Source organism: Myotis nattereri (assembly GCF_964212035.1).
Source record: "Myotis nattereri genome assembly, chromosome: 7".
Classification (NCBI taxonomy): Eukaryota; Metazoa; Chordata; class Mammalia; order Chiroptera; family Vespertilionidae; genus Myotis; species Myotis nattereri.
In genome coordinates this window covers 26,598,008-26,616,868 of record NC_138082.1, presented here as the reverse complement: position 1 = coordinate 26,616,868, position 18,861 = coordinate 26,598,008, and the positions used below count along the sequence as shown (strand labels likewise).

The 18,861-nt window shown below is 38.2% G+C and overlaps 1 protein-coding gene across 4 annotated transcripts in view; it reads left to right on the top strand.

Moving 5' to 3' along the window:
- The window catches only part of DOCK10 (dedicator of cytokinesis 10), a 210,507-nt gene that overhangs the window by 108,405 nt on the left and 83,241 nt on the right, over positions 1-18,861 (top strand). For all 4 annotated transcript variants that reach the window (XM_081096072.1, XM_081096071.1, XM_081096070.1 and 1 more), the window contains exons 4-7: positions 10,207-10,289; positions 17,292-17,364; positions 17,639-17,761; positions 18,021-18,155. In XM_081096072.1, coding sequence (XP_080952198.1) covers positions 10,207-10,289; positions 17,292-17,364; positions 17,639-17,761; positions 18,021-18,155 — 414 coding nt within the window. The remainder of the gene's footprint in view (positions 1-10,206; positions 10,290-17,291; positions 17,365-17,638; positions 17,762-18,020; positions 18,156-18,861) is intronic.

Genomic DNA, 18,861 nt, shown 5'->3' with positions numbered 1-18,861 from the left:
TAGAACAATGATAAAATGAGGACTAAGTCGTGAATCCAAGGGCCTAAGACTCAATTGGATCCAAGACTCCAAGTCAAGACAAAATATCCCAGGATTTAAGATTTATGAAAACATTAAATAATAGAAGCAAATGTCTGTCTGTCTGTCTGTCTATCTATCTATCTCTATCTATGCACATACACACACACACACACACACACACACACACACACAATTATACACTGCCCTCATCAGATAGTACTAGGTTACTGAGGGAGGGAAATTTTAAGCAGAGGTAAACCTACAAATAATATTGGAACTCTTCAGGCAGAATATCTTCTGCATACCAAAGTTAAAAATAGTTCTGTAGGCTATTAAGTTATGTATAAAATATTGCTTAATTTATTAAGAAACAAAATTTTGTGAACATGAAAGACAATAAAATCAAATGAATACAATATTGAAAATGAAATTTCTTCCTCTTCCACCATTTGGACCCAGACAAATGATATACAACTAATCCAAGAGAAAATTATGTATGCACAAGGTAGAATTTGTATCATATTGAGAAGTAAAAGAGATATTAAAAAACTTGAGTCCTAGACATAGCAAAGAAAATTATGCGGACAGAGGGATTGGTCATGATTTTAAATGTATTTCATGATGACCATTTTTGTTGAAAGAAATATATAAAACTAGAATGAGATTTATCTTGATTCAAGAAAACACAAGGAATAAAATTTTTACTTTTACAATTAAAATAACTTTATGTCTTTTATATTTAATTTTAGACAGCATATTATGTACAGTGTTAAAGAAAGCATTCTTTTGACCAAAATGCCTTTGTACTTTATACAAAAATTTTAAATCTAATATGTAAAATTATGTACACTCAAACTTACCCTGAAGTAAGAATAAATCTTTGAGTAAGTGATTCTGGGTTTTTTTTGCATGTATAAATAAATTAAGTAAAAATGAAAGCTGTTTCCTGATTCTGAATCATTGGGTAGCAAATGAATGATTCTAATGTATTCATTAACTTCAGACCAGAGCATGATAAGCATGGTTTTGCTCACTGTAGAACTAATGTCTTTGATATGACACCAGGGCTACATGTACAAATTAATTCAGTGAAAGGTACAGGGAAAATGCAACTATAAAAATCTCCCCAAATTAAAAAGTCACAGTTCTTTCTTAATAAAATTAGTGAGAATAAAATGATTTTTACTTTTCGTTTTAAAGAATGGGGTTCTTTCTTAATTCCCTGATAAAGGTCTTACTAGAGGCTAAGGGACTTTTCATTTTGCGTGTATTTTTTAAAAGTAAATTTATAAGTAAAGCCACTTACATATTGTGACTTCAAGAATTTAATGGAGCCCAGATGGAGTGGCTTAGTAATTGAGCATCAACTATGAACCAGAAGGCCATGGTTCAATTCCTGGTCAGGGCACATGCCTGGGTTGCAGGCTTGATCCCCAGTAGAGGGCATGCAGGAGGCAGCAGATCAATGATTCTCATCATTGATGTTTCTCTTTCTCTTCCTCACTCCCTTCCTCTCTGAAATCAATAAAAAAAATTATTGGAAAAATATCATCAAAATCTGTTATTATTCTATATTTAACTTAGTCATATATATATATATATATATATATATATATATATATCTACACTAATAAAAGAGAAACATGGTAATTGGCGTACGACCGCTACCCTTCCCATTGGCTAATCAGCAAAATATGCAAATTAACTGTCAGCCAAGATGGCGGCCGGCAGCCGGGCAGCTTGAAACTAACATGAGCCTTGCTTGCTTCAGTGAAGGAGAACTCCAACGTTCCCCGCCTGAATTGCCGGCCTCTCAGCTGCAACTCTAAGCAACTATGTTGCAAATGTAGAAGCTAAACAAAACCCCAGAAACCTGCTTTACTCAGCAGGGCTTCAGCCAGCCGGACCACAACATTGTATCAAATACAGACGGTAAACAAAGTCCAGAAACCTGTTTTCAGCAGCCCAGGCCTCAGAGCTAAAGCTGGCCCAGAATAAAAAAAAAGAAAAAAAGAAAAAAAGGAGTGGTTGGGAGCTTCAGTCACCCCCACCCTGAAAACAGCCCTCAGCCCCTCAGACAGACTGGCCAGGCACCCCAGTGGGGACTCCCACCCTGATCCAGGACACCCTTCAGGGCAAACCAGCCGGCCCCCACACGTGCACCAGGCCTCTATTCTATATAGTAAAAGGGTAATATGCCTCCCGGCACCAGGATCAGCATGACAGGGGGCAGCACCCAAACCCCCTGATCGCCCTGCGGCTCTGTGTGTGACAGGGGGCAGCGCCCCAACCCCCTGATCGGCCCTGCTCTGTGGGTGATAGAGGGCGGTGCCCCAACCCCCCCCCCCCATGGGCCCTGCTCTGTGTGTGACGGGGTAGAGCCATAACCTCCCCATCGGCCCTGCCCTGAGTGTGACAGTGGCGGCGCCCCAACCCCCTGATCGGCCTTGCTCTGTGTGTGACGGGGGGCGGTGCCCCAACCCCCCTGATGGGCCCTGCTCTGTGAGTGACAGTGGGGAGCTCCTCAACCCCCTGATCGGCCCTGCTCTGTGTGTGACAGGGTACGGAGCCCCAACTCCCCTGATCGGCCCTGCTCTGTGCATGACAGGGGGCAGAGCCCGAACTCCCCAATTGGCTGTGCTCTGAGCCCGACCAGGGGCTGCACCTAGGGATTGGGCCTTCCCTCTGCCACCCGGGAGCAGGCCTAAGCCAGCAGGTCGTTATCTCCCGAGGGGTCCCAGACTGTGAGAGGGCACAGGCCTGGCTGAGGGACCCCCTCTCCCCCCCAAGTGCACAAATTTTTGTGCACCGGGCCTCTAGTATATATATATATATATATATATATATATATATATATATATATATATATATATATATATATTAGTACACATATATATATATGATTTTATTTCTGTCATGGGCAGAACAAAATGGATCACCAGATTTTCTTTATACTAAATGTATAACATTAAAGGTAATAAGCATATGAAAGTTCATTAAGGTAAATTAAAATGCATTATCTTTTCAGTGGCATTAGGATAAAATATATATAAAAACACTGATGAAAACAAAATGGTTTTGTGGTTCACTTTAACAACTGTGAAGAAATTTATTTTCTAGTCACCAAAGTCCCTAGAATAATATAATCTAGTTTCTAAATATGCAAAACTGTTCCAATTGTAAATTGGCTTCCCCTTCTCCACAATAAAAAGTATCCTATAATGTTTGGTGGTAAATAGTTAAAAAGAAAGAAGTGCAAGTTGGAGACCCTGGAGTGCTAGAATAATAAAGAAACCACTTTAAGTTTTCACCTAATATTTCAATGACATTGAATTACAACCCAGATTTTATGCCTTTCATGAGAAGAATGACTAGATCATAATATTACCAAGGTTTTAGTACCATCCATTATTTATATCCTGACAGATTACTTGTGACATGTAGCTAGGAAATTAGTGTGTCTGGTCCCAGGTCAGGCACAGGTGTGATTTATAAAAGTCTAATTTCAACCACCTCAATTCAACACATTCTGAAAAAAAAAACCACAAATATATTTATCCACTTTCAATTTAGAATCAACAACAACAACAAAATAAAACAAATTAGGCTATTCTATAATTCAAAGTGAGAAAATAGTTTAAAAATTATTTTTCTTATGGTTGTAATTTGATATGACATTCTGTTTTGTGTTCCACATGCATTATTTATATACATGCTAACACTACCTAATATCAAGTAATATTTTTTACAACTAAACCCAAATCCATTAAAAAAGAATGTACCATGATTTCTGAAACTGAGTCATATCTATATTTGCATAATTTATTTTGTCCAAACCCATTATTTTTCATTCTTTCCCAAGAGTGCAGTATAAGTATTTTAAAAATATCATTAACTTATTTTTATACTGCAGAAATTATTGAATTTTAAAGGGATTCATAATATGATCCAATTAAAGAAAAAAATATTTTCGGTGCCTTTTTTCCCTCTAAAATATCAATGTATTGAGTGCCCACATGACCTGGTTTGCAGGAATAGTTTCATGTTCTACTTGTTGGCTTGGTTAACAGCTTCACCTTTGAATTTGAAGTGTTTCAATATGGATAATTATCCAGCAACCCTTTCAATACATAATTTGCCTAATTTCACCCAATTTCATGATGCTACACTTTCAAAATTTATACAATAGCCATATTTACTCCTAAACTTTATATAAAGAATGGCATGAATATGAAAGTTACCACAATCTGTTTACAAATACAGAATTAATCCCAGTGGTGACTAAGGGCCAAAATGAACACCTTTTGTGGTTGCATAAATCTTTTGGGCAAGAAAGTAGCCATGTAATTAAATAAACCTGTATGGCTAGAAAGAAAAACAAGTTTGCATCTACAAAGCCATTTATTACCTGCTTATTACTCTGTGGCCAGAATCTAATAGCCATTTTCAGAGATGGACAAATTATATTGTCAAACCAAAATTGCTCTTTGGGTTGGTAACATGATTTGAATTGATTCTAATGATTCTCTAAAGAGGAGAGGGAGAAATGAAATATTTTCTTTATGGTAATCTGCTGCTCTTTACAATTGCCCAATCTTTTCTAAAATATTTAGAGTTTGAGAACTTTCAAGGTGTCATGTTTAGTAATTTCTAAGGGAAAAAAGATATACAAGATTCATTCAATCAACAAATATGCATTGAATATCCCACTATAAATAAAACCCCATCCTGGAGTTGATATGTTCCCTGCCCATTTCAAAGGTTGTGTCCACTTGAGTGAAAGCTGGAGGGTGGTCTCTTTTACTCGACTTCACTGTATAAAGCTAGGACGCTAATGCTTTCAGTTCAGAGACAAACAGCATGACAAGGACTGAGCCACACTGTTAATCCGGTGGATTGAGGGATTTAGGCTCCCCGCCTTTACAGATTCCATGCTCTTCAGTGGATTCATGTGGGACCCTGGAACTTGCATTTTAATTAGCAACCTCAAAAAAATTCAGGAACACAAAAGAGTTTAGGGAACACTATCCTAATGACATAAAAGCCTTTATGTATGTTGACTTGGCTCAGCTTTTTTGTACCTAAATGCCACAGGCAGAGATGCTAATATAAAGGCTAAACAAACAAACATAATTAATGAATAGCCCAGCTGGTTGGCTCAGCGATTGAGCATCAACCCAGGAACCAAGAGATTGCCAGGTCGATTCCCAATCAAGGCACATGCAGGGCTTGTGAGCTATGCTTCTATCTATTCCTCTCCCTTCCTCTCTATCTAAAAATCAATGAAAGTATATTTTAAATAAATAAATAATAAGTAAATGAATAAATTACTAAAACGTGAATTGGGTCATTACTGTTTGGAAAAATTAACTCGCTCAGCATACTTCACCTTTGAAGTAGACTGTAGCAGCCTCCATTTTAAAGGGGATAAGGAGTTGATATTTTGAAACTGGTGTTGTGGGATTGGCCATTAGCAAGGAGAAAAGGGAGCCATTGCCTTATGGTAACAAGCACAGTTGCAGCCTGTGACTTTGAATTTGCAACAGGTCCCTTCAGCTTACATTTTGGACAGAGAGGAGTTGTAGTCATAATTATCGTAGTTCTTAACGATCTTCTTAGAGTGACTGTGTGGGCTGGAACAAAGAATAGAGAGTAATTTTCCATGCATAACATTTCCAAGATGCCATCGCTATGTATGGGAGCATTTATGTGTTTGTAAAATGCATTGGCTTTCTCAGAATCAGAGAAATCACAGATTCAGAAGGATTCTTAAGGGTTATCTAGTGTAACCTTAATTCTCATCTACCCACCACCAGATACATTAAATCTGGCCCATAAATTCATAAACGACTTGATTCCAACAAGATTCTTTGATAATCAGAGCTATTACATCTTCCCAGAACTGTGCTTTTATAAATCAGGAAAAACAAGTTATCATCAACTGTTGTGAATGTGAATTATAGATTGAGTCAAACTGAAAAACTGATTTTTAAAGCAACTATTGATTAAGTATTTACCCTATGCTAAGAGCTTTATAGGAATTGTGTTATTTGACCCTATTAAAGTTGGTATTATTTAGACAGATAAGGAAATTTAGAGTTGTTAAGTTACTTAATTGAGCTAACACCAAAATTAAAAACCAGGTCTGTCTGATTCCAAGACAGAAACAGAAATGCCATAAAAACATCTGGAATGATGGTCCAGTGTCTGCAATCATCATGTAATTCATAAATTAGCTGAATGAACTTTGAGAGTCAGACAAATCTAGTTTGAAATCACGTGTAGGATCTTGAGCAAAGTTCTGAGGTTCTCTTTGCCTCTGTGATCTATAAGATGGGAATCATAAAATATCTTTGAGTGTTTATTAAGATGATATGTAAAGTGCCTAGTAGTACAGTATCTAACAAGCACTTGTCTCTCCAAGACAAACAAAAAGAGGTAGTTCTTTAATATAGCACACTAATATAAGAAAGTAAGTACCACATTCATTTTTGGCCAGTGAAATTCAGGATTACCACATCTCAGATTTATTCAGTTAAGCCTGTGGCACATTATGGATATTGTGTGTAATAAGAATGAGTAGACATGTTTATCATGCTTAAAAATAGCTATTATCCATAACAAGAAAAGACATGTAAATCAATGCATTTCTGGAAAACCTCCAGATCAGAAAGTATAGAGATAGATATTATGGGGCAGAAATTTCTAATTTATTCCAATATTCTAAACTAGAGGCCCGGTGCATGAAATCTGTGTGCTGGGGCAGGGGGTCCCCTCAGTGGGATGTCCGACTGCCAGGTTAGGCCCAATCCCACAGGCATTATCTGCTAACATATTGCACAATTTTTTTGTGTATTTATTAATCATGTTTTCACAAAGGGATACATTTCAAAAGGGAATGACTTTTAGCCTCTTGATCACTGATGGGTTTCCATCACTTAGAACACCCCCAGGCACATAATAAGGGCTCCATAACGTTTGTTGAATTAATTAATTGATGACTCCAAAACTAGGAGTCTGGGTTAATAAATTATTCTACTTTATTGTACTTCTTTAAAGTGGTCATAGAATTTAGAAAGCAAATTTAAAAATCTTTAGAATATGCCATTATGTGAACAAAAAACTATTTAAATTCTAATATATACTTACAGGGGAATGAGGTAAAGCTATGTATCAGAAAAAAAGATTAAAAGGGAATTCAAAAAGGGAGTGGGTTTTATGCTTTTTGTTTTATGTTTAGAATATGTTTTATTTCATTTGAGAACTATAGCAAGGTATTGAGAAAGGAATGTAATTGAGAGAAGGTAAGAAAGAACTATAATCATGAATGTTCTGTCTCTAAGGCTTGGGATACTATGGGCCTATATGCTTGTTACCTGAATCCCTGGCATCCTTAAAGTAACATGGAACCTGTTAGCCAAGGATCATATCAGGGCTCAGTTTTCGTCTTATATTCAGAAACATGTGATCTGCAGAACTGGCTCAGGAATTGGCAAGTTAAGAAATTTAATATTAGCTAAATATTCAGTTTTGTTCACATCTCTCCCAGTCTGGTCATTACAGATCTCCTGAATTCTCTTTTATTCATCTGTTGGCCTTGTTGCTGTTTTGTTTTTAAGCTCTTCTCTTCTCCTGCAGGCCCTGCCCTCATCCTCCTACTCCTGTCTTTGTCCCAGTCTTATGTATTATTTCACCCTCAGTCCCTGGTTTGTGTGTGGGTGTTTCCCTGAACAAATAAACCTATGGTGCTAAGAAAGTTCAAGGCCAGAGAAACCCATAGCAACTGAAGACTCCTAATCCCTCTCCCCTCTTCCTGCATATTCTGTGCATCTTGAGGCAGGTGCCTGCATCCTGGGCTCCCCATCAACCTTTCTACACCATCCACTGGGCCATCCCCTCTCATTTTCTGTTTCTGCAAAAGCAGTGCCAGCGCTCTCTGTTCTGCAGCCCACTGCACTTTCAGTTGATTGTTGTCACAGAGATCCTGCCTATCCCTTCTTGGTCACAAAAGCAATCACAGATCTTTATTCCTCACATTGCATCAAGTTTATTGCTCCTCATACTCCCACTGATGCTAGAAGACAAAATTTCCATCTAATCCTAGCAACAGCTTAATCCCTAGAGTCATATAATTTCAGAAACAAAAGGAATCTGAAAGCCACCTAGTGAAATCCCAATTACCAACCCACAGTAATGGGTTGATAAGTGCATGGTAGGAGTTTGAGAAATATGTGCCATCAGTAAATACTATAAAATCATTCACTATAGACCACTATAATATAACTAGTGGCCCAGTGCAGGAATTTTTGCACATTGAAAGGAGATTAGTTAGAAGAAATATTTTAATATCACTATTCACCCTTTATAATAGAAGTGTCAACCAAATTCACAATCGACGATGACAGATCGAAACACACACATGCAATTGGTGCCAGCGACAGCTTTATATAGAGAGATAAACTTGCTTAATTAGACCTGCTTTCTGATTTAGGTAAACTTTTTCCATCCTAGTGAAGCACCCCAACTTCTCTTTTAGGTAATTGTCAGCAACACAGCAGTAAATATTAACACAAAGCAGATTATTATTGTAGATCACACAGGGAGAACAAAGGGTAAAATATTTAACTGCAGTAGTGTTTGACTATATTCTGCACAGTGAGAAAACCTGAAGCCATTTTCAAGGTCCATCATTTCTTACTTTTCAGTCGGGTCAAGTTTCTAAGCTTTCTAAATCTCCATTTTCTGGCTAATGAAAAGAAAATAGGATTCCATCGAGTCTCCTATCTACCTACTCCAGGACTTTGGGAGGATCAAAGGAGATGAGGCACGGGAAAACACTTCACAGACATTTGGTTAAAGTGTAAAATGTTTCCACCTGGCTATAAAGCAAGTTGTGTTTCTGAGCTGAAGAAACTCCAAAGAGGCTAGTCACTAGGGAGAGGAAGCCATGCATTGCTACGTGATGTCATTACCCAGCGCCCTCAGCAACTGTTTCCAGGCTGGGCTGGGCAGGGCTGTGGGCCGCATTTTGCGCCATGGGGTCTTGGCACATTGGCTATGATTTGGTGGGGTGTTGCTCCAGGGTGGTGGCAGGGCCTGTGTCCCACTTGGGGGAAGCTAAGTGTTGCTTTGTTGGCACCAGGTCCGCGCTGCCATTTCTCTGTAAATGGCCAGTGCGTGTCACAGCAGCTCCTGCATTAAGCGTCTTCCCTCTGGTGGTCAGTGTGCATCATAGCAACTGGTTGGACAGTCAGACACTTAGCACATTAGCCTTTCATATATATAGATTGTTTTGTGTTGTTAATATTTATGTGTTTTTTTAAATAAATAGCTTTTTATCATCTTTTGTTCACATAGCAGTATATGTGTAAAATCCATGAACAGTGATGAAGAAGGCTGGGCTTAGAAGGCAGTGAGGGAAACCGGCAAACAGATTTCAAGTCAACAACGGTGTTGATATAAAGAGAAAAAAGAAACTTACTAATACAAAGACAAGAATAAGTGGGCTAAAATATTCTGAAAAGATTATCCTATATAATAAGAGAGGAATATACTAATTAGCCGTTACACCCTGAGGCGTAATGACCAAGCATGTCACGACCAGATCACGGATCAGCGGGAGGGTGGGCCAGTGAGGTACAAGCAGGCTGTGGAAGCTACAGGAGGGGGCAGGGCAACAAGCTATGTGGGAGGAGGGGGGGAAGGGGTGAGCTACAGGAGGGTGGGGCAGCGGGCAGGGAGCTACAGGAGGGCGCCAGCGACCTACTGGCACACAGATTCGTGCACAGGGCTACTAGTATATAAATAACATCTTTCTCTACTAAAAGCTTTTAAGTAATAGAAGGGTTTGCCAAAGACAGCTGAGAAATGATGGTACTTGAGGTTAACAACATGACCTTGGTGTGATTCAGCAAGTGATAAACTAGGTCTTCCTTGATGGAACAAAATAGAATAAATATGTGCAGTGGTTCCTCCTCCAAGAGTCTTGGAAAGGTGGGACTTTCATTTCACTGGAAAGCATGAAATGATTATGATGAGCAAGCCCCTTACCTACCTTAGCATCACTAGCATACGTACCTTAACATGACCCTAGAGGTCATAAGAACTGTATTCTAGTACTTTTTGGGAGGACAACTGAACTTTTTAATGATAATTGTTTAATTATTGTTGTTCTCTTTCTTTAAGGCTTGTAAATTTTATAGTTCCCAGTGGTACGTGGTAAACTACAAATATGAACAATATTCTGGAGACATTCGACAGTTACCTCGGTAAGAACCTATTATAAGAAGAACTTGGGTTTTCCCATATATAAAATATTTAGTTGTTTAAGTTCTGCCATTGTTTATGAACACATGTTTGTTAATCTAGTGTCAAGGAATATTTTATACAATTTAAAAATAAGAATCACAATAAAATGTTTTATTCAACAATGCAGTGTTTATATAGTGACAAAAATTTGGAATAAGCTATAAATATACTTATGTAATTTTGAACAAAGTTTGAAGATATTGTTATATCATTTTTTGTGAGCTGTCCGTTCAATAGCAGACACAAGGTTAGAAAACTACAATTTGGATCAAAAATTTTTCTAACAATATTCTGTATATAGTGTTCAGATTTGCCACTGGTTCTGTGTATCTTCATGCTGGGATATCAAAAATCACTAAAATAGCCCTAGCCGGTTCGGCTCAGAGAATAAAGTGTTGGCCTGCAGACTAAAGGGCCACAGGTTAGATTCCGGTCAAGGGCACATGCCCGGGTTGTGGGCTCAATTCCCAGTAGGGGGTGTGCAAGAGGCAGCCTATCAGTGATTATCTCTCATCATTGATGTTTCTATCTCTCTTTCCCTCTCCCTTCCTCTCTGAAATCAATAAAAATATATTTTTTAAAATTTACTAAAATAAGCAACCTCCACAGAAATGATATATGCCTTAAAAAAAGCTAAAAGGGATAAATAAACACCTCCTTTTCTTTCTGGACTCTGGGGAAAATGAAGCCTTTAGGAGAAGGTGACTTTTTTCTTTACACTCTGAGAATGTCAGTTTCACAGAGAAGCTCACCTGAACTAAAGCAGTCACTGATGCAGTGTTTGTGTCTGCACTGAAGTAAAAACCCCCAAAGTGCAGGGAGTTTCCTTGCAGAATCCCCTGCAGGCCTATGAGAATTCCTAGCACATATTAGGTGTGCAGTAATTACTTATCAGATAAGTAAACTGAGTGAATGGCAAATTTCAAAATGCAGGATTCCTAGATGGGATTGGATGCTAAAATTTAAGGAATTTAAATAAATTGGGATCTTTCAATGCATTGGTTTATCAAATTAAAATTATGCAAATAACCCAGAAAAACACTTGAGATAATTCAAAGATATATTTTTATTAACACTTTCCTCAAGTGAAATATTGAGATGATACGCATGGCATCTAACTTTTCATGGACACATGGCTCAGATTTGGGTTCCACTTTCCATGATTTCCCTTGCCCCCAAAAAACATCTTTTCCAGATTCGGATACTTGAAAGTGCTCTCAACTTCAAAATGCAGAATAGGGAGGAGGAGTTAGGCAATGGCTCTGAGAGGGTGGCATTTGAGCTCAGATCTGAAGTAACAGTCACTACTAGCACTGTGATCTTAGGAAAAGGTTCCTAGAGGGAACAGGATGGGCAAAGGCCCTGAGGTGGGAACAAGCATGGTCACTTGAGCAGAATGATAATTAGGGAGGCTGGAGCTGAGAGTTGGAAAGAGAGGAGAGAAACAAAACTCTGGAAACCTAGGCAGGAGACATTGTGGGCCCTGGAAAGGAGCTTGGATTTCACTCTCATTGCAACAGAAGCCCATGAAATGTTTAACCAGGAGTGTGACATGATCTGTTTTACCTCTTCAAAAGATTACTTGTTCTACTCTATGGAAAAGGGGATTGCAGTGATGAGAATAGGAAAAAGAGAGGTGTATGCGGTGGGGGGCGGGGGGAGGTCATTTCTTTTGGAGTTGCATTACTATGAAGACCCAGTGTTCCTCCAAATCAGCACATGTGTTTTGTTGTTGTTGTTTTTTAAAAAACAAAAAACAAACAAACAGTGAGCATTAACTTTTACCAAATCTCTGGGCATTCCATTAGAGTCAGGTAACTTGTAATAGATAACTTTCTGCAACTGCTCATTAAGAAGGTCCCATCACACAGTTAGGTGTGCGTGAGTAATTCAGAACGTCTGGGTGTGAGCACACAAGTTTTATAGGTGCAATTGAAAAGCAAAGCATTTTTTCTCACATCAAGACTTCCTCTTTTCCAAAATAGTTCAGAGAAGTGGTTACAACTTGGAGGTTGTGCCCAAGTTATTGGGATACTGCATATGAAGTACAGAGAACAGTGTTTAGCCTTTCAAATAAATGACTCCTCTGTCTTTAGGTCTATTGAAATTTTTAGTGGCTTTATCCCCAAACATTGTTTTTCTTTTCTTATATTTGTGATGTCATAAATACAGCTGTCAGAGGAGAAGGGGTTTGGGAGACTGTGTGCAAAGGTGGAGGGATTAAGAAAAAAACAACTCATAGACACAGAGAACATTATAGTGATTACCAGAAGGAAAGGGGATGGGAGGGGGTAGAAGAGGGTAAAGCGGGGATAAATGGTGATGCAAGAAGACTTGACTTGGGTGGTGAACACACAATGCAATATACAGATGATGTATTACAGAATTGCACCCCTGAAACTGTTAGTATAGTTAGCTAGCTTGCCATACGACAATCTCCCATGAGTGGGTCCTTGGAATGCTTTCCTCCTGATCTCATGGAAGAACCCAATTTCCACTGGCAACATTACCTATATAATTTTATTAACCAATGTCACCCCAATAAATTTAATGAAAATAAACGAAAGAAAAGATTGGTGGTATTTTTCCTCTATTAAAACAATAGAGAAAGCACCTATAGTAAATACAGAGTCTTGTTGAATTGGAATGCCCATAGAGCATAAGAAAAAAATCTTGAGAGAAGAAATGCAAAACATTGTTGAGAATTTTTTTACTTTAACTAAAGGAAGTGGAAGTTGATACCATGAATGGGGAAGAATAAGACTGTCATAAAGTAAGAAAGTTAAAATATATATATATATATATATATATATTCAAAATGAAAATCAGAATTTCTAGACTATAATCCAGAAATATAATCCTCACATAGCCCCTGAAATAATGAAGACTGTAACTCTGATTAGCAAAACTGTTTTTAAAATTATTTTACAAAGCTAAGCACTCCCCACTACATGTATTTAGGTCAGTAGTGGGGACAGATACTTTATTTGGGCCTTCTGAGGCTAGTAGAAGTAAATCATTTCCATACCTCCTGTATCAGGAGAATTCTCCTATGTCTGCTAACAATTAAAATTGATCATTTCTTTTTATGGGTTGCTGAGGTTACAAAATGAAAACTTGCAATTCAGTGAAAAAAGAGGTGTGTGTTTATATTTCTCATTTTTATTCTTAAATTTAAAATTGTATTATTATTAAGGCTTAAGAACTCCACTTTTTTAAGTGTCTGTTTATAGGAAGATACTAGAGAAATGTGAAATGAAAAGCCTTCACACATAAGGAATAAAAAAAAATCGCTGAACTTGTGGTTCCAGAATGACATAAAAATGTATGATGCCAATGGAGCCAAGTATATATATTCAATGAGGAAAGGAGCATCTCTTTAACAAATGGTGTTGAGAAAACTAGACAGCACATGCACAAGAGTGAAACTAGACTGCTATCTTACGCCATGCACAACAATTAACTCGAAATGGATCAAAGACTTGAATGTAAGACCTGAAGCCATAAAGCTCCTAGAAGAAAGCAGGGGGGATAAGCTCCTTAACATTGTTGTTGGCAATGGTTGTTTTTGTTTTGTTTTTTGACACCGAAATCAAAGGCAACAAAAGCAAAAATATAAAGTGGGACTACATCAAACTAAAAAGCTTCTGCACAGCAAAGAAAACTATCAACAAAATGCAAAGGTAATCTATTGAATAGAAGAAAATATTTACAAATCATATACCTGATAAGGAGTTAATATCCAAAATATACAAACTCAATAGCAAAAACTCATACAACTCAATAGCAAAAAACAAACACCACTCCCTGCCACACACACACACACAAAAGAAAACCAATCTAATTAAAAATGGAAAGAGGCTCTGAATAGACATTTTTTTCAAAGAAGACATACAGATGGCCAACAGGTGCATGACAATGGAAAGTAAAATCAAAACCACCATTAGCTATCTACTCATACCTGTTAGAATGTCTATTATAAAAAGACGAGAAATAACAAGTGTTAGTGAGGATGTGGAGAAAAGAGAACCCTGGTGTATTGTTGATGGGAAAGTAAATTGGTGCAGTCACTATGGAAACCAGTGTGGAGGTTCCTCAAAAAAATTAAAATAATCCAGCAATTTCACTTCTGGGTATTTATCTGAAGAAAATGAAAACACCAGTTTGAAAAGATATATACATCCCTTGTTCACTGCAGTGCTATTTACAATAGCCAAGATATAAAAACAATCTGTCTATTGATGGGTGAATGGAATACTGTTCCATCATAAAAAAAAGTGAAATCTCGCCATTTCCAATAACATAGATGGTTCTCAAGGGAATTATGCTAAGTGAAATAAGTTAGAGAAGGACAAATACCATATGATCTTACTTATATCGGGAATTTGAAAACAAACAAACAAAAAAGAAAAAACAAGCTCATAGATACAGAGAACAGATTGATGGTTATCAGAGGCAGGAGGTGGGGGGAAAGCAAAATAGTTGAAGAGGATCAAAGGTATTTCCAGTTATAAAATAAATGTCATGTGGATGTAATGTACAGGATGGTGACTATAGTTAGTAATACAATATTGCATATTTGAAAGTTACTGAGAGTAGATATTAAAAATCCTCATCAAAAGGGAAAAAAAAAAAGTCTATGTATGGTGACAGACATTAACTAAACTTACCCAGGAGATCATTTTTGCATTATATACAAATCATTATATTGTACACCTGAAACTAATATATTATTTATCAATAATACCTCAATTTAGAAGATATATATGATGCCACTGATCACGTTAATCCACGGGGTAAAACACAAAGATATATGACATATCTAAGTTTTTTACTATAGCTGTTTTGATATAAAGAAGAACATTTTACAGAATGTATTTTGTGACTGAATATCAAATAAAATGTAACCAATTTGAGGTTCTGGATTAATTAGAATAGATTTTTTTTTAATAAAAGAATGTTTTCCGAGTGCGCTAGGTTCCGTTTGTATGTTATCTCATTTAGCATGCATAATCCCACAGAGTAGGAAGGGTTATCCTTGCTGTATAAAGGAAACTGGGGCACTGAGAGGGATAGTAACTCACCTCGAATCTCACAACTGTAACCAAGGAGGCTCTCAGGCATCCCCAACCCCTTATGTGGGCGAGGGGGTGATTTGGGTGTAGAAGTGAGCAATGAGACTGCCTAGAAATGATAGCTAATGTTGAGTTCAAACATCAGAGGGTCCCTACTGAGCCCTTTACTTCAAGATCCCAAAGATTCCGAGACCACACGGTGCTGCTGGGGGAAGAATGTTAAACTCAGGAGCAGGGGTGCTTATCTTCCCATGGTCTGTGAAAGGGTGAATGGCCTTTGCTTAATGGCCCTGCAGGCATGAGAGACTGAGTGGTGACATGGTTACTTAAAGGCAAGGAGGGCTGTGCTGTGCGGGGCAGTGAGACCGAGGGACTGGGAAAGACGAGCCCTCAATAGCCCCCATACTTTTTCTTACATGGCTGCTCTCACCTCCTATTGCTCTCCTTCCCCGACTGTGCTCCAGCCCCCAGCCTTCCACTCCTGGGCACTCCAACTTGGTTCCTCCACGGGACCCGTACTGTCACCATTCACTATGCCAGAATGACCTCCCCCAGATCATCACATGGCCAGCTTCTGATGAATCTCAACTTAAATGGCCATCCGTGACCACCCTTTCTAAATCTGGTCTCTTCCATCCCTACTTGGAGCAGTCTTTTCTCCGCCCCACTTTAAATTTCTTCACAACCGTTTTCACCCAGGGAAATTATCTTGTTTATGTATGCTTAATTATCTATTCTCTCCTTCCTTGGAATGCTCGCTTCCTCAGGTTGGGGATTTGTTTTCTGGTATATATTATTGGGGGTCTCCTGTGTAGCAGGTACTATCTGGGTACTGGGGCAAAGAATAACCTCCAAGAATTAAAACAACTCTGCATTCCCATTGAATTTGATCAAGCAAACTCAGAATTAAGAAAAGTCAGCAAGATATTCACTCACCCCCAGCCCCACCCCCATGATAGGATATAAATTGGCACACACAGGTCTGCACTTTTTTTTCTATGAACATAAGGTCAGCAAGAATATTGTTAGGGACTAATGGACTTGGCTGAATAGCTTCAACATAGAAGATTCTTTGTGATGGGAATATTGAATGTACCACTGGGCTCTTTCCTCTCAATAGTCAGATTGTGAGGTTGCTTCTACACAGTCTACATCATCTTAAAGAAAAAAAATATGCCATGCAAATTCTACATGTAAAAATGTCTAACTAGGTATCAAGAAAGATCTGAACCTTGAATGATAATGTCTGGTTTCCATTCTGCCATGAGGTGTGAGACAGAATCAAGCCAAGGAAAACTTATTTCTGTCTTATATTTCCGTGTATAGAGCCAGGTGTATGCTCTCACTCTCCTGAGCTGGTCGGTGATGCTATGACACAGAGGTGTTTCTATGCTACCATGGAATTTCACAAAGTCAGCACAATTGCCAATAATGGATGCAGACTTTTGGGGAGACCATGGTTAGGGGAGCAGCACAGTCTAGTGACCAGATCACAAACTTGTTTTCTGGAACACAGTTCTTCAAATGACCGCCTGTACCCTGGGGCATGTCATAAAAAGGTGAAGCAGAAAGGTAATGAAAATATCACATCAGCATGTGGAAGAGGAAAATATAAACCATCAAACCTAAAAATTGTCCTGCTCACCTTCATCGCATTCAGTGTGTAAATCTGCATAAATATTAACTCCATTGATTAAAATAGGGATTTATTTGCCGATTAAGATGTCAAGATGTAGGGGAAGGTTAATACCTCCAAAGAAAATGGGATCCTCACAAGGTTACATTATTTTATTTAAAAACGCAGTAGTTGTTACCCAGGAAACAGCTGAAAATGAAAGCCGTGTCTCAAATGACAAATCAGAACCTTTATTTTTGTTTTAATATTAGAGCAGAGTACAAGCCAGAGAAACTTCCTTCACATTCCTTTGAGGTTGACCATGAAGATGCTGATAAGGATGAAGTAAGTAAATTGTTGAAAGTGAAATGTTTAAAACATGAGCATAATTAGTGCCTGTCTCTCACTTGAGTGTTCCATGTTCTGAACAGTTTTCATCAAGCTTCAGTAACTGTTTGTATGAGGGCTTTTAGTCAAAATGAGTCACGTTTGTTTTGAGATTGAACATGATTATTTGAGATGAGTCAAAGAGAGAAAAAGAGGCTCATTTTTAAGTGCAAGTGCAGAAGATCTGGGATTCACAAAAGATTGCAGTCATGCTAATGATGCTTTTGTACAGGATACCACCTCCCACTCGTCTTCCAAGGGCGGTGGGGGAGCGGGAGGAACTGGAGTTTTCAAGTCTGGCTGGCTCTACAAGGGGAATTTCAACAGCACCGTGAACAATACCATTACTGTGCGGGTAAGGAGACATCAGGACGCATCTTTGTGTCTGCCACCTTTCCCGACACCCCTTCTTCGGTCAGAGCACAGAGGAGAGCCATTTGCATTGAGTTTATGTTCTGTGTCATATTTTATTGATGAGAAAGGAGTGTGCTCTTCTCTCAGACAGCACCCTACAGGTGTCGCACTCCTGGAGGAATTAGAAAAAAATGCTAGTTTCTGTGAGTAATAGGACACTGCAACCTCAACTACCTTCTTGTATCTTTTCCATTATTTAGTCATTCAAAAAGCGCTACTTTCAGCTGACTCAGTTGCCTGATAGCTCCTACATCATGAATTTTTACAAAGATGAAAAAATATCCAAAGAACCCAAAGGCTGCATCTTTTTGGATTCCTGTACAGGTGTGGTGCAGGTGAGTAGGAATCTTTTTTCCCTCTTGGGTTTTTTTTTTTTTTTTAAATCAAAGAGTATGTTCATCCAGTCATCAGTTATTTTTTCCACAAATATTTATGGAGTATCTGAGATGAGCCAGGAATTGTTCTAGTAGACCCCAGGGATTCAGTGGAGAACAAGACAACCTTGATTCCTGCTTTCACAAAACTTACTTTCAATAAAGGAAGGAAAAACAGAAGATAGGCAAAGAAATAAATAAACAATAGAATCAGTTGGTGAAATCTGGAATAAAGAAAAGAAACAGGGATACTGAAGGGAGAGAGACAAATGATGACATTGGAAAAGAATGTTAATTTTCTAGAAGTGAGCAAAGTATGTTTGAAGAGAAAGTATTTGATCTAGAGGTTGAAAACTGACCAGGGCAGCGCATGCAAAGGTCCTGAGGCGAGAGCAAGTCACACATATTCGAGGAAAATGGCCACCTGTGTAGCCGCATTAGAGAACCGCTGCACTAAAGAATTTTGTAAGATAACATGTAAATCAGATAACTCAAAAGATACACTTCATAAATATTATCTTTATTATTAGATATGAGATAGTAAATTTATAATGTGCATAGACATCATCTTCCTTCTAAGAGGAGGTTTCCCTCAAAGACAAGGATTACATTGATTCCCAAGAGCTTAATTTAAGAAACAGACATAGTGCTTTTAACAGACAATGCT